At 39.1% G+C, this 17,280-nt stretch overlaps 1 protein-coding gene across 2 annotated transcripts in view; it reads left to right on the top strand.

Annotated features, from left to right (window-relative positions):
* Window positions 1-17,280, top strand: part of PKHD1 (PKHD1 ciliary IPT domain containing fibrocystin/polyductin) — a 488,429-nt gene that overhangs the window by 234,885 nt on the left and 236,264 nt on the right. For both annotated transcript variants that reach the window (XR_002082091.2, XM_019457395.2), the window contains exons 49-50: window positions 12,271-12,448; window positions 13,891-14,086. Coding sequence is in view for 1 of the 2 variants with exons in the window: in XM_019457395.2 (XP_019312940.2) it covers window positions 12,271-12,448; window positions 13,891-14,086 (374 nt within the window). In the remaining variant the exon portion in view is untranslated. The remainder of the gene's footprint in view (window positions 1-12,270; window positions 12,449-13,890; window positions 14,087-17,280) is intronic.

Here is a 17,280-nt window from a genome sequence, read left to right on the forward strand (position 1 = left end):
ATTAATATTGGAGCAAGGACTCCTTGGCTATGCTAGTCAAAGTACCATTAAGTCAGCAGCTAGGCTGTTTATAATGCATAATAGGATTGCTTCTGCCCTCTTTAATTTCCAGGTAATGATTGCTGAGTGTCTAGGGTTCTATCTTTTACCTATTTCAAATGCATTGCATATATTTAGCCACACTTCTTTCCTTCCATTGTTTTAAGTGTCCTAAGTGCATGAATATTAAGTCAAGTGATTCAGGCAGACCATGTTGGCATCTTATTTAAACAGGAAAACTCCACAGTAAGTGAATGCCATCAGGACGGCACTAAGTCTGCATTTTGATTGCATATGGAATTAGTTTCCTGACATTCTCTTTTGGAAACCTTAGCAGTACAGTGCTAACATTGAATAGTCTTAAAATTCTCCGCTTTTGCCTTCTCAACTGTTTATTAGTCTATCAGATGTTAATGGGTCTAATTCTAGTGAGCACAATAGCAATGTGGAGAGATATATTTTCATTTCTAATCATTTCGTTTGTGCAGTGCATACTTCCTGTTTTCATTCTCAAGGATGCATCCTGAGTATTATTGTTAGTTTAGTGATTTTGCCAAAGATGTTTTTAATGAATGAGATTTATAAAAGTTGGTGATGTATTTTTTATATGCCTTTCTTTTCAAATGGGAAAATTAATAGATTTGTGTAGTTAAAAAGAGCATGATGTGTTTGTGTATTTATTTGACTGTGTTTTTGATATTCCTTTTTTATGCCTTACTTTGAGAACTACTGGAGACTGTCTCTTGGAAAAGTGCTAAGCAGGGGAGTAGGAGATACAGGCTTCCAGTTGTGGAATGAATAAGTCATGGGAATAAAAGGTATAGTACAGGGAACATAGTCAATGGTATTTTAATAGCCTTGTATGGTGGCAGATGGTAGCTACACTTGTGGTGGACATAATGTACAGAGTTGAATCACTATGTTATATATCTGAATCTAATGTAACATCGTGTGCCAACTCTTTTCAAATAAAAAAACTTTAAAAATTGAAAAAGGAAGGTACTTAGTGATGTGATGTTAACAGGCTCTGCAGATATAATCTTGGCTAAGCATTTATTCTTGGAAATATTCAGGACAGGATGCTTAGGTGGTTACCTTAACAGTAGGTTATGATCCCAGCACTCAGGGACTGACAAGGTAAAAATGGTAATAATCCTGATATAGTATTATGAGTAGATTCAAAAGAGTCTTACTAGGATGAACGACTTGTCTTGGTTTACCTGGAGTTCTCCTGGTTGTAAAATAGAAAATCTCATGTCTCGGCCTTGAGGAATCCAGGATGATTGGCTACCCTACTCCCTACACTTCTACTTAAAATTTTTCAGGTGCACGACAGGTCTATAGGCAAATGCCCAACTACCCCAAAATAGTCTCAGTGAAGTCTCAGAACACTCCCAATTATAAGTCTCTTGGAGCTAGTTTCCTTATCTCTAGGATAAGGAGACTGAATTCAATGATCTCTTGTGCTTTGCTAGTCAAAGTGCATCAGCATCACCTGGGAGCTCCTTAGACATGAGCCACCTCAGGTCCCACCACACACATCCTGAATCAGAATCACTAGGTGATTTTTATTAAAGTTTTAGGAGCATTGCTCTAAGGTCCTTCTAACTTTATTTTCCTATGATTCTATCTCTAGCTATTTGTACTTAGTGACTTGATCTCTGTCCCAGAGCATTATAACCTCATTAGGAACATGTCAGAGCTAATGAGCAATTTGAATTCAGCGTGGATACAAACTTTGCTGCATTTCATGGAGAAAGGATTAATTTGTTGTGCTATTTGCCCTGGAGCAAGCACCCTAAGAGTTGATTTACAAAGCTCCCACAGTCTTGATCTTTTGGGGTTGTATGTTGATGGAGATCTGATATGGCACAAGCCCCCTGCTGTCTTCACTCTCAGCTCTTACCTCCCTCCCCCTGCAAGAGGTCCCCCCCCCCCAAGGGCAGGGCGTGAGGCCTCTTGGAGTTGCATAAACAAGGCATCCATTCCCCTTTGCTAACAGCTAAGTGGCTGGAGTGTGATTTCTTCCTGGAAAGGCCCCCTCCATGGTCCAATTCCACTGTAAGTTTTTTGTTTGACATTGGAGACCTTGTATTTCTGTTTCTGTTTCTCACTACCTTATTTAGGTCTGATGTGTACTCATGTTTGTGGCACTTCCTTTTTCATCGTTTCCTCTGACTTGAACCATAACAGTTGAGTTGACAGAGATATATGCATATATTTGAAGTTGGTAATAATACTTTATAATCAGGGGAAGAAGAAATTCCCACCCTCTCCAAGGCAGAGTCTAGTTTATGTTTTGTTAAAATGACAATGTGCTTCATTCATATGACTGCTGCTTCTCTCTCTCACCAGTTGCAAAAATATGCTTTCTATAGGAGCCACAGATCTTCTGGGTAGTGTTCTTTTCCCAGCTTCTATTACTTCAAGACTCATGCTATCAACCCCATCTTTCCTGAGAAAACAGGGATGGTGTTAGCCCCATTGTGTGAGTCAGGACCTCATTTCAGAAAAATAGGTCAGCAACTGTTTTTCTCCAGAGGTCCCATCATGATGATGTGCCTCACGTCGTTCTTGGATGTATTGCTTCCCCTACATTTAGATAGATGTTTTCTTCAGAATAGGGATAATTACATGGAACAAAGATAATATTACCAAGAGTTTGTTGTGTGCTCCTTCCACATCTCCTTGATATAAGCTCTCCTCCCTGTCTCTTAAATGCTAACATTGGGGCACCTGGCTGGCTCAGTCGGTAGAGCCGGCAACTCTAGATCCCAGAGTTGTGAGTTCAAGTCCCATGTTGGTATAGAGATTACTTAAAAAAATAAATGTTAATGTTTGTTAGGTTCTGTGCGGCACTTTCCCTTCTTCTCAAGTTATACTTTTCCAAGGTGATCTGGGTTACTTTACCATTTCAGTTAAACATAGAGTGATGCTCCCAGACTTTTTTCCTCTAGTCTATACTGCTCTACTGAATTCCAGACCCATTTATCCAATTGCCCTGATGTTCTGCAGTGTCCAATGTTGTAGCCACTAGCCACAAATAGCTACGAAGCACTTAAAATGTGGCTAGTCCAATTGAGATATACTGTAAGAGTAAAGTATAATCCATATTTCTAAGATGTCAGAGAAAAAAACCAGAGATCTCAATAACTTGTTTATTTTTATTATGTTGAAATAGTATTTTGGATAGAGTAGGTTAAATATATTAAAATTAATTTCACCTGTTTCATTTTACTTTAAAATATTTTTTTAAGTTTATTTATTTATTTTTAGAGAGAGAGTACAAGTGGGGAAGGGCCAGAGAAAGAGGGACAGAGAGAGAATCCCAAGCAGGCTCCACACTAACAGCGTGAAGCCCGAGGTGGGGCTCGAACTCACGAACTGTGAAATCATGAAGTGAGCCAAAATCAGATGCTCAACTGACTGAGCCACCCAGGTCCCCTCATTTTACTTTTTTAATGTGGCTTCTATAAATTTAAGATTATACTTGTGCCTTGTGTTCATGGCTTCTATTATATTTCTATTGAGCAAAAATGCTTTAATGTTTCCACTAGAGTATATACTAGCCATCTCAAATTTGACTTGTTAGAACTGAATTTTTGTTCTTTATCCATAGATTGTTCCTCTCTGGATGTTGAGGCTTCCTGGGTGTTCAGGCAAATGCTTCAGTCATCTAAACCAGAAGCGTGGAGTCATCCTTGACTCATCTTTTACCTCATTTTTCACATATATCACCTGCCAAGTCCTGTCCATTTTATCTCTTAAAATAAAAAATCCCTCTTCAGTCTTTGTACTTCTCTCCATCCCAAGTTTCCCACTCTATTTCTCTCACCTATTGGATGACAACAGCCTGTTAGCTTGCTGTCTTGCTGTGACCTCATCCTTGAACTTTGTAAATGCAGATCTGGTCTTGCCATCCATTCATTCCTTTGCTTAGAACTTTTTAAGAGCTTCCAGTGCCTCTCAAAGACAATCCCACAGTGTTACTGTCTCACAGGTCCTTCATGACTTGCTCCCTGTTTATGGTTGTAGCATCATCGCTCAGTGCTTTGCCATCCCTTCCATACATCCCATGCTTCAGCCACACTCAACTTCTCTGTGCCTTTCAGTTCATAAGGTTCAGTTTCTGTGAACTCAGCATGAAGGTTATTTTCTTGAGTAAGCTTCCCTGAGTTTCCTGAACAGGTTTTGGTATCCCTGCTGTGTGTTGGCTATCTATATTTGCTCTGCCCGATACTCAAAGGTCCTGTATAGCTCTATAAATTGTCCATCTCTTGTAGATGGTAAGCAGGGCAGGGATAGGGCTTAGCTGTTTCTTTGTTCAAATTACAGTGCCCAGTATCGTGCTGAACACATAGTGACTCAATAAAATTAGTATTTTTAAAAAAATTTTTTTTTAACGTTTATTTATTTTTGGGACAGAGAGAGACAGAGCATGAACGGGGGAGGGGCAGAGAGAGAGAGAGACACAGAATCGGAAGCAGGCTCCAGGCTCTGAGCCATCAGCCCAGAGCCTGATGCGGGGCTCGAACTCACGGACTGTGAGATCGTGACCTGAGCTGAAGTCGGACGCTTAACCAACTGAGCCACCCAGGCGCCCCTAAAATTAGTATTTAATAAATGAATGTAAGTCAAAAAAATTATTGACTTCCCCAAATTTTCCTCTAATGTCCTTACTGTCGATTTCTCTGTTAGGACATGTTTACGAGGAGTTCATGGCACTCAACTTTTGTTTTGGAGACCCAAGTTTAAAATACTATCCTGTCTTTATTTCTAAACTCCTAGGAAAATGTAATATTTAAGAATGTTCTTTTATAATGTCTTCTAGGCTTTTGCTTTCCTGAAGCTTTCAGTTGGCCAGATGATGCATTTCAACAGCTGATTCCTTCTTTTCTCTACCCCTACCCACCCCTACTGAATTAGTAGTTTGCCTGCAGTTGCAGCTGTTTTCTTTCCCTGGTGTTTTAGATGCATTGTTGTAATGGGGAGAATAGGAACTCAACCCTCACAATTACAATCTGGGAATTATTATTACTATTAGTAGTAGTAGTAGTCGTCGTCATTGTAGTTGTCTAGAGCACTCTACAGGTATTTCATTTGTCATGGACTTATTTAAATATCAATAAATCAAACCATGATCTCTCTCTAATCATTCACTCTATTGAGTGTGGGACAAATTAAAAGAGTTTGTAAGACATTGCAGGTTGGCCAACCAGTCCCTCTAAATTTATAAGATGTACATAAAATAGTTAGGACACAAGCATGTATTTGAAATTATTTTTAAAAGACTAAAGAATAGAGAAGTAAGAGTTATTTGTGGGTACAAGTCATAACTGCCCCCCACTTCCTAAGAAGTATTTTTCTGGAGAAATTACTTTCTTTGCTTCAGTTCTCACATCAATAAAATGGACATAATGGTATTTATCTCACAAGGTCATTGCCTGGCATATAGTGAGTACTTAATAAATGTCATCTGTAAAAAGACATATTTTATGTCTATTTTACAGCTGTAATTTACAAAACAACATATAAATATACTGCTAACTGAATAAAATACTATCGATTTTATGTTTCTGAGCAACAAATGCCTGGCAAGGGAATTAAGTAAGCTCAAATGTAACTTAATCCAATTCTTCAAAAATAAGGAATACTTTCCAACAGTTATGTGATGCTCTACTGATCCAGCAAAACCTTCCAGCTAATCATAGAATTTGGAGTCATTGAGGACATTCTTTGATTCATTGTGCCCCAATACCTTCTTTTTCTTTCTTCCTACTTCTGGAAAAGAAAAGGTTAAAGTTCTTGTTGATCACCTTGATTCTTAGATCTTGCTTAATATCCTCTCCTGTAGTGCTTGCGTTCAGTTTTTACCTATGTAACTGCTGTTAATGTGTCAGTGTTCAAAGTATAAGGCACCCCCTGCCTCTGTGAATGCAAAAGTAAAGAAGAGTTCAAATGGAAATTTTGGCCTAGCTTTTCCTTTAATAATCGCCTAACTCTGTTTCCTAGGGATAAAGGCACAGCATTGCTAATGGTATCTTTTCAGTCCTCAAAAGAAAAAAAAAGTGAGGAAAATTCCAAGAAGTATTATTCTTTCTTATCAGCAGAGGTTACAGAAATAAAATAGAAAAAGATCTAAAACTCATAACAGACCTCAGACTGAGAAATATCATCAACAATACTACATGGTTATTAAATTTCATGAATAATAAAGGGGCACAGTAGTGTGCTGGTAAACGTTTAACAACTAGCTCTCTAGAATAAAAAGCCCTGATTTGTAGCATTTGCCCAATTTCATGGTGAAAATACTCTCCTATGACCTATTCATTCCTACTGATGGTAGGTATGCTGTCACTGAACACAGCCTTGGGTTGAGTGCCTGGCAAAGTTCATGAGTAAGCATTGGTCAGTTCCACCACAGCCCCTGGTATGTGTGTGTGTTTAGAAAAGGGAAGATAAATTTGTTTGTTTATTGATTGGTTTATGAGAGAGCATGTGTGCACATATGCACGTGAGCAAAGGAGGAGTAGTAAGAGAGAAAGAGAATCAGAAGTGGGCTAGGAGCTATCAGCACAGAGCCCCATGATGTGGGGCTAGAACTCATGAACCATGAGATCATGACCTGAGCCAAAATCAGGTACTTAACTGCTTAAGCGACTGTGACAACCAGGCCCCCCAGGAAGACAAGTTTCTTAGTCTAACTCCCTACCTGATATATAGTAACATTGTTTTTAAATATCCCTGACAAATGGTTGTTTACTCCCTGGGGGCATAACTCCAATGGTGATATTCACATGTTCTGAGGTAGTCATTCTGACTGAATTCAACAGATCAAGAGAAGAGATGCAGTAGTGTATGAAGGATTATTTTAGGTAGGATAGTTGGCATCTATTTCTTCTCTTCATAGATTAAGATATAATGAGAAGTATTGTCCTAAGTGTGCTGTAAAAACTATAGACACTACCTTTGAGGATATGCTAGGTTGATTCCAGGGCTTCTCTAAATTACATTATTATTACTTCAGCCAACTCTGAAAAAAGACAAACAGAAATAGAGACCCACAAAGTCATGATGGAGTGATGTTGGGGTACACCCATCAGAAAGACAAGGATTATTAAATCATATGGCTTCCTCTCTGCTTACCAGTTCTATTTTGTATGTGAATACGAGGATTATTTTTTCTTTAAATTTTTAATGTTTATTTATTATTGAGAGAGCATGAGCATGGGAGGGGTAGAGAGAGTAGGAGACACATAATCTGAAGCAGGCTCCAGTCTCTGAGCTGTTAGCACAGATCTCGTCGCGGGACTCGAACTCACAAACCAGGAGATAATGACCTGAGCCAAAGTCAGAAGCTTAACTGACAGCCACCCAGGCACCCCTGTGAATTCGAGGATTATTAAAAGTTTGGGGTAAAGACTTAATGTTGTGGCTTTCTTCCTCTTTTTAGGTGTCTTACTCAGAATGAGAAATATTTTTAGGTGTTTCTTAATAAGGGTATATAAAAATTATTGATACATATAAAATATCACTGGATGGTGCCAGCTTAGAGGTAGGATGATGGATTTCTGACAAAGACTTGTTATGAGCTCAATGTATTTTAAAGGGTGCTCAAGCAGGGCTTTGTCACACACAAAAAAATGTTGGCTGTGCTCAAAATTTCGATTTTGTACTCTTTGTGCAGTAAAAGATGAGAGTGACAGCAGTAAGCATGGATATTCAAGAGATGCAGCACCATTTGAGGCTAGTTATTAGGATGTGTCTGGCTTAGGAGATGTGTAATTACAAGGGGTTTATTTCACAATTGTTCTGAATTGAGAGCATTTAGGGCTCAATGCAGTGTTTGTCTTAATACAGAGATATGGACCCTCAGGAAAAGTAAGCTAATGGTAAACACAAACCAGGGAGTTAATATTTGTTCTCATTGGTATTGTTGATTGCCTAACAAATCCTTTGTGGGCAGTATACATTCAACAGCTCTACACAGTATATGGGCACTAAATTACAAAACTGTTTATGCGACTAGTATTTTAAATTGGTACTTAGGCTGGGAAGTTTTATCAAGCGATAGTGCTATATTTCTAAAGGAAAATATCCTTAGTTAAAAACAAGCTTCGTTATTAAAAAAAAAAAAAGAATAAAACTTAAGGCACCCCTTTGAGCAGGAAAAGGAAAGGAATGGTTTGTGGTTCTTTTGTCTTTTTGATTATACCCAGAGCTGTTGCTGATGCAGAGGTAAGGGTTAACATTTAAAATGGACTGGTTGCCTCCTGATTTCTTGCACATAAAGCCATGAGAAGTTCAGGGAGAGACTTCTTCCCCTAGTAATGAAGCTCTCTGCTGCTAATGGCCCATGCAGACTCCCTTGGCTCCTCCAAATTAGAAATACTTTTGTGCTCCTTTGCTTCATTAACAGTAAAGAGAGGGAGATTGGTGGCTATTTAGGGCACAGGGAAATTGGTGGCTATTTAGGGCAAGTGAAAATTGTAGTCATTATGGTTGGTAAATTCTCTTCATGGTGTTCTTCGAGTCTTGATGTTCTTTTGGTGCTTTTCAGAAGAGCCCACCATTGTCACTTCTGGCATTTGGCCTAGAAGGATAGGAGCTGATTTGACTTTGGAGTTTTGGCCCCTAGTGATGGAGTGATGGTCAACACAAGGCATCTTGCCTATGGGGAGATGGGTGTTTGACATTTTAAATTTGTTTTTGGAATGCACCATTTCCACTACCAGTTGAATAAAGGTATATTTGATAACCTCCTTCTCTACATGGATTGAATTACACGAAGATGGTGCTGCCCATGAGTACCTGTAAAACTGCATCCCACGTAAACTTTAGTTGAGATGGATGGGATGGCATGGGAGAGTCAGGGCAATGCATGAAGAAGGAAGAGGAAAAGATAATTTAGTATCACAATGTGCTATGATGGGCCTCTGGTTGATCAGACAGTTAGCATAAGATTATTGGATGCTGCTTAGAAGGGCAAGGGCATCAGAAGGAAGGTACAACTGTCCCAGAGACAAACATAACTGAATTAATGTTAGTGTGTAGTGGGTTTACAATATTTGAGGAGGAGGTCATGTTTATAAGAGCTTTTGGAAAATGGAGAGTATGGTCTAAAAAATGACTCCTTCAATAATTGGAGTTACAAACAATAGAACCAGGAGAAATTGTACCCTAAATGTTGATTTATAAATGTGATACTGTTAGAAAGTTGAGAATTAATTCTAGTCAAAATTATCAGGAAGATTCTTGGGGCCACATCACTGAAATTAAGAAGCATTTGTGGAAATATCTACCCCATTGATTTTTCTTTTAATTTTTAGAATTTTTAATGTTTTTTTAAATTTTAAATTTGAGAAAGAGAGAGCGGGGGAGGTGCAGAGAGATGGAGACACAATCTGAAGCAGGCTCCAGGCTCCCAGCTGTTAGCACAGGATTTGAACTCAAGAGCAGTGAGATCATGACCTGAGCCAAAGTTGGACGCTCAACCGACTGAGCCACCCTGGCACCACCCCCCCAATTGATAGATTAAAAAAGTTTATTTATTTATTTTGAGCGAGACGGAGACAGAGTGAATGAGGGAGTGGCAGAGGGAGAGGGAGACAGAGAATCCAAGGCAGGCTCTATGCTACCAGCATAAAGCCAGATGCAGGGTTTGCTCATGAAACCATGATACTTGCAGAATCTCAAATACTCAGAATCATTCTGTGGACTGTGAAGAATCCCACTTTACATACTGATCACTATACCTGCTGCAGCCAACCTCTCTACCTCTTTGGTATTTCTTGGTTCCAACTTTATCTCCTCTTAACATATTTGTTTTACATTTATTTCTCATAAGACTTTTTAAAATGCATTGGTTGGACCACATTGTGCTGGATCATCTCCTGGGACTCTGGGATGCACGGTTTTAGTTGGAGGCATAGAGAGTCATGACGACTGAGGACAAATGGCTAGAAAATACAAGGAAGAAAAGTTAGCTTTCTAAAGATTGCCTAAAGATTAAAATGTAAAAATAAACTCCATAAATGTAATGATCTTCTATGGGAGGATATGAATATCTCATAACTAGCAGAAGGGACAGGCAGAAATTTGGAGGGAATTTTTGCAATGGATTGGAAGTTAGGATAGATGACCTTTATGTCCATTCTAAAAATACGAGTTTAGGATTGTTCTTTAGTTCCAGTCTGAATCCTCGTATACATATGAAAAATGCTAAATTTCCCAAGCCCAAGGACAGAAAATCCCCCTCCAAAACTTCTAAAGGTTCAGTTAATGCTGCATAGGGAAATCTGGGGAAAGAGTAGTTTTCTTTCTCCCTCAAATTTCTGAGCATTTTTAAATTCCTTTCATTTTATTAATTAATGAATGAAAGAAACACATTTATTCTTACAAGAAGTATGTATAAAATACTGCATTTCCTGGGCCAAGGATCTGTACCATGAAAAGTTTTGAGTGTGTTTTTAAATGACCAAATACCGTGGGTACATTGCTAAACATTAAAATAAATAGTACAGAATGGCAAATCTGGCACATATGAGGTTCTTTTTAAATGAGCTGTGAGTAGGGGCGCCTGGGTGGCTCAGTCGGTTGAGCGTCCGACTTCGGCTCAGGTCATGATCTCGCGGTCTGTGAGTTCGAGCCCCGTGTCGGGCTCTGGGCTGATGGCTCAGAGCCTGGAGCCTGCTTCCGATTCTGTGTCTCCCTCTCTCTCTGACCCTCCCCCGTTCATGCTCTGTCTCTCTCTGTCTCAAAAATAAATAAAATTAAAAAAAAATAAATGAGCTGTGAGTAGATATTACTGGGCTTAGTGGTGATGACTGAATACATATATTATCTCTAAGTTTCACAGTAGATATATATCAAAGATACATACTGTTGTTGCCTCCATTTTAGAAAAAGCAAATTAAATCCTAAAGAGGGTCAGTAATTTGCCCAAATTCATCTATCTAGTGTATGCAAATATAGATTCCCAATTTATACCCATTTGACCATAGTACCCAAGCATTTAACACTAAAAACAGTTTTCTTTCTATAAAATGCACTGGATTGTAAATCGGCTTTGGATATGCGCAGGCCACACCTTACTTTGAAAACCCAACATCCTCCTTTGTCTCATTTCCCTCTAGTTTGAGAATTTAATTATCTGCCTGCAGCAAAATGCCACAGTTGAACATTCTCATGGAAATCAAACCGAAGGGAGAAGGACAGTCATAATGTGTATTGATTTTTTTTTTTTTTTTTACACTTTTGCCTCTTATTTTCTGTCCACTTTGACTTTCTTTTAGGGTCTTAGCATGTGGCTAAATCTTTTTATGTTCTAGTGAAGTCTTAAAAATCACTTTCTGTATAATTTGTAGAAATTAATAAATTTCTAGTTCTACCTTGTGACATTCATAATAATTTTGCTGTACTCTGCCTCAATTTCCTCATTTGCTAAAATGCACTTCTAGAAATGCTTTATATAAATTAGGAAGTTGGCACCAGCTGTTTTGGAGAGAGTTCATCCATTCACTCTTCTTTCATGTAATAAACATCATTTGAGTGCCCGTAGGTGTAGGCCCTGTGCCAGGGTAGAGGATACTAAAAAGGAGAAAATATCTCTAACTTCAAGATCTCACAGTCTATGTTAATAAACAAAAAAATCCAGCACTAGGTGGGAGTAAGCACTGGGAATTGTGCAAGCACACAGGAGAGGAGCCAGGTCATCTCTTCTTTCTGGGGAAGGTGATTGGAAGGCTACTGAAGCCATTTTTACCAGGTGGTTGGAGGTGGGCTTCTGAGAGTCTAGGCACGTTAAGTTCTGGGTCTGAGTTATTGCCCCAATAAAAATATTTAATAACTATATGATATGTTTTCTGATGCTGATAAAATTGGTCTAGGGCAAAAATCAGCCCAGGGACAATTCTTTATAAAAATACTATTATATATTCTTGGCTATATGAAGTCATTAAGATGGCATTTATTAGTGGCCTCATATCTGAGTATTACTACCTTCAACCCACTAGACCAGTGGAATGCACTAATGATCCAGTGATGTCTTCCCACTGGGCTATTTTGACCCACAGAGTGCTTACTAAAAGTTCCATGGATACACAGACAAGATAGCTCAAGACACACATGGGAAGAATAGAAGATGAATTACCACTGATGGGAGAGGAGTGGATTAGATCCAGAATGGACAAATAACTCACAACTCATTTTTTTCTTTTTAAATTACCCTAGAGCTAATGCTCCAGATGTTCCTTATGATTTAATCATGACTGACAGCAGAAATAAGACAACCATAGTCAATTATGTACGTGACACATTGTCTAACCCTTATGGCTGGATGGCTCTGCTCTTGGATCAAGAGGCTTACTCAGTGCAGTTTGAGAACCCTTGGATCAACAGATCTCTGCAGGTAACCCCAGGAATTCATTTACTGGTATGGACCATTTCCCAGGGATTCTTATCTTTTTTTTCTGTGAAATAGCAGTTTGCAGGTATTAACATCTTCTGGTACTGATAACTAAAACCACCACAGCATTTTGGCCTAGTGAATGTAATCTGAATATAAGATATGGTGGTTATTGTTTATTTTATTTTTTAAACTTGAAAATTTCTGAATCTGTTTGAATCTTACTTTGAATAACAGAATGGTTATACCTGAAATTTTAACTTTATTAATACAATGAAAAACATCTACTAAGCCTCCTATAGAATTATATTATTATAATATTAGGGATTAAGAACCAATCTTCTCCAGGGAGAAGAACCAATTTACTCCTGGAGAACCAATTTTCTTCAGGGAGAAGTGTTTGTAGCCCGAGAAAATGTCTTAACAAAACATTTTTACATTGCATACTGCCACCTTGTGGTCAAAGATTAACTTGCACATGAAGGTCTGGACCTTCATTGGGGTTGGTTGAAAGAGTCAAATGGTTAGGGGCATCCAAGATAGGAATAGCCATGTGGAAAGTGGGTGCATTTTTATGAAAAAAAGATAATCCAATGGATTTCTTTATGCTCATCTTCTTCCTTTTAATGCATTTTTTTCTTCCTGTCTCCTCATATACATTCTTCTTAGGGTCATGAGATCAGGTCTGACTTGGGACATAGTTTAAGGCAGAATCTCCTTTGATCCTTTCTCTAGCAACCCTTCCCACCATTCCCCTACCTTCTCAGAAAGGACAGCTATTTCCTTCCCTTGAGGTTCCCAGGAGAACATCTTGGAGAATTTTCATGAGGTGAAGGCAGCAGAATGATGACTCTGGAGGTGAATACCCTTGTGTCTATCCTGGTGCAGTACTCCCCTGCTTTGTGGTGTGGGGCAAGTTACTGAACCTCTGTCTGCCTCAGTGTCCTCATCTGTAAAATGGGGCAGTAATAGTAACACACAGAGTTGTTGAAAGATTGGATGTCTTGGTATGAATAGATCTTGAGCATGTAGCAAATGCTCCAACAGTGCTAGCTTATTACTATTATAAATGGATGGCCCTACTATCATTGCCTGCCTCTTTAGGTGATGGGAAAAAGTGGAAAAGAATTCTAGATCTGGCTATGTATCTCACGGCAGTTTGACCTGGGACAAGTCAATTCACTTGTCTTGTTTTTCTTCTCTGTTGAGGTTGTTAAACAAGAGAAACTTGTAGAGTCTTTCCATCCTCATGTTCTAAGATTCTGTAGCTCTGGTTATGAATTTATTATGGAGTGGATTTAAATAAGCCTATTTTCTGCAAGAAGAGTAGTCTGGGTGTGAACTGCTGTGTTTCTAACCTACTCTACTTGCTTTCTTTGTATCTATTTTCTGGGGAAAGCCTTCCTTATTAAATGAGCATTATTGTATTGTTCTCTCACTTAAAGTACTCAGCAACGTTTGGCAACTTTGCGCCTGGGAATTACCTCCTGCTCGTGCACACAGTCTCGTGGCCTTACCCTGACATCCTCATAAGGTGTGGGAGTCGGGTAGGGCAGTCCCTTCCATCTCTGCCATCACCTGGTCAGGACCAAGGTTGTGACTGGTTCTTCAATACCCAGTTGAGGCAACTCACCTATCTGGGTAAGTATAACTGGATGAGAATTTTGAGGGCACACAGTGGGAAACCACCATTCACTCTCCAATTCTAAACGTTTGTGGTATGAAGTTATGAGGAACTGGAGGGGAGAGCCATGTGTTGCTGTGAAATGATTGGACTCTGAAATCTGACAGCTTGGGCAGTTGTCCTGAGTTCCATGTCCCTTCTCCTTGTGCCTAGCCATATATCCACAGAGTCTGATCTACACTTGAGCTCAGGGACTATTAAATTTTAATAGCACCAGAGAGGGGAGTATGGTTAATTCTCTGGTATTTGTAAGTCTTTGCCGAATGGATTGTTGTATATTTTATTTGCACTGAATTGTACCATTCAAATTTTATTTCTGATTTGATCAACCATAAACTATAAAAACTCAGGATGGACAGAGATCCCTGAGACTGTTTTACCACTAAAGCTGAATGCAGCCATTAAGTAAGAGCAAATAGGTGACATAAACTTTAACTATGACAAGGTTCACTTGATATATATTCTAGAAGAGAATTTTAATTTCAAATTGTTTTTTCTATTTCTTAGCATGCTTGTGAAGAGTCTGTCTTGTCTATTGGTCAGATTTTGTTCATGAACTGCAAACTTTAAATGGCCACATAAACCAAATGTGGTAAAGGAATACTTGTGGCATAAAGAAAATCAAGTCATGCAACTACAGATCTTCTTCTCCTTTGCTATCCTTATTTATTGAATTAATGGCAAGTTGTGCTATTAAGCTGTTTATTCACATATATGGTTTAAGTGCACATCTGTGTAAGTATGTATATTTATATATAGATGTACAGCTGTGTGCATATATGAGCGTATATATGATGTAGATGCATTTTTCAGTTTAAAACATTTTTATTAGGTAGATAGCCTTTATTAATTAAAAAAATTCTTTGTATCAGAATAACCTAGGGTCTCCACCTTTAAATGATAGGAGTTGGAAAAGGGACAGGAAATCACAGAGGGTTAGTTGGTTGATTAATAAACATGGAGACTGTAGGTCCTTAGGAGGATCCCCAGTGCTCTATGCAGTGGTTTCTGTGGTCATTTGTGCCACCTGTATCCTCTGAGTGAATGGGTGGGTAGGTGGCTAGAGCTACTTCTGTTCTCATTTCTGGGCGGTCCAGTGAGGATGTGAGGATTCAGGGGGAACTGAGTCTTGTGCTGCTCCTCGGTGGTGGTGTCCTGTGCAGCTGTGTTGGATTGGGTGGGTTTGGTTATGATTTTGGATATCCTTTCCGTGAAGTTTGCATTCTTGCTGGAAAGCTAATAAGGCCATGATGGCAGTGAGGTAGTTGCTGCTGGTACCTCACCAAGACCCCGAGCAATAGTGTTCTGGCTCTTTGCCGATTAGTTTGTCACTTCCGTTTAATTGTTTTTTTTGGACCACGTGACTTTATAGGTCTGGGTCCTAATTGTTTTTTTGGACCATGTGACTGGGATAATTTACATAAAATATATTTCGTCTAAGAGGAGAGCATAAGTCAAGACCTCACAGTTTATGTGGACATATTCCTGATATTAAAAAAAATGATATGGGGAGGGTGGTTTATACAGAAGTTTCATTTTATCATAGTGAAACTGCTTGACCTCTTTCAGGTCCATTGAATTTCCTGCCAGGGGTGGGGGATGGAGAGACCATGCTCCTATTCCTGGCTAGCTTTGCGTTCAGAGTGCTGCTTCACTGACAGCTGGCTGTGTTTCATTAATTTGTTGACCACTTCTAAGCGGACCATCTTTTGTATTGTTTGTTTGCAACCTTACCACACATCCCTCAGGATAGGAAGTTAAAAAAAATCACAATTATCTCTGTTTCCTCCATTTGGCTGCTTTGTGTGTGATTGTGAAGATACCTGACTCATCTTAGACTCAGTTGAGAAAAGAAAAAAAATCAGAACCCAGGCATTCTAGCTCCTGGCTATAGCTCTCCCCACTAGAGTGTGCTGCCTACTAAATAATCATTGATCACTGACCAAATAGGGTGGGGAGTGCTAGGCAGGGTTGTGGGAGAAAACTTCTCATTGATCCCCAGTGCCAAAAAACAAAAAGTCCTGCACACATAATACATGTTGAGAGTATTGCTCTTCTCTGTGAAGGCAAGTTTTGTCTTTCTTTAGCAAATGTGTCTTTATGGGATGTAGGTTCTTTCGAAAGCTCATGGCCAGAGCTTACGGTTTAGGGTTTTAATCAGTGGCTGGCTATTTCACCTGGGGCGCACAATTATAAATGCTCCATGTCTCAGTGGCTTCAAGTATACGACGAGGTTAAGAATATCTACTTATCTCTTGGAATTGTGGTACAAAACACCCAGATATCTTCAAGTGTGATTAGTATACCCTGTTACTTTACTACACATTTTCTCAGTAGATTATTTCTCTAGATTTTTTTCTTTTTTTCCTAGAAGATTAGCAATGCCACATACCTTGAACTTAGCGTACATGTCATGACCTTTCTGAAACGGTCTCATTCCATTTTCCTTGACTAGATTTTATAAGATAACTGAGATTCATGATAACATGACATATATGATACATTGTTTTCATGTTCGAAATTTAATACCACTTAAGCAATTGTTACCCATAGAATAAGATAACCTAGCTCATTTAAACATATCTTTTAAGAAGATTGGTTAAGGTTGCCTTTCTAAAGCCCCTGAGAATGTTGCCTAATAAGCCACTTGTGGAACAGACCATAGCAAAATACTCGTGTTCTATAGTTTGTGTTAGGACCATGAGGAGCAACGTTTGATGTGAGAAATGGCGACAAATGGTTCCAAACTGTAACTTCTATGACATGCTTGGGAATGGGGAAGACTGCAGGATAAGCGTTCTTTTATATTTTCAGAGTCAGAGTCCAATCCAGCAAGCCCATTTTTTCTGTTTACGCGATCTGATGAACTAGCAGCTCCCGTCTCTGCCTTCCAGAGCCAGTTCCCCATTGCCTCTTTCCCTGCTGTTTTTCCAGGGATGTTTCAGTTCATGGTTAACTATTTTTATTTTTTAGTTACATTAACGCTATGAAATAATTAGTCAGCTAATTAATCTGGTTTACAAGCTTTGTAGGATTCTTCAGCTGTCAGTCAGGCCCAGGCCTGAGGCCTACATCTAGTCTCAGCTCTCTTGCCCATGTGATTCCCGTTGCCATGGCTACTGGCTACATCTGCTGACACCCCACTCTCTAT

Source organism: Panthera pardus, unplaced genomic scaffold (genome assembly GCF_024362965.1).
Source record: "Panthera pardus isolate Hobbes unplaced genomic scaffold, ASM2436296v1 HiC_scaffold_17, whole genome shotgun sequence".
In the NCBI taxonomy this organism is placed as follows: domain Eukaryota; kingdom Metazoa; phylum Chordata; class Mammalia; order Carnivora; family Felidae; genus Panthera; species Panthera pardus.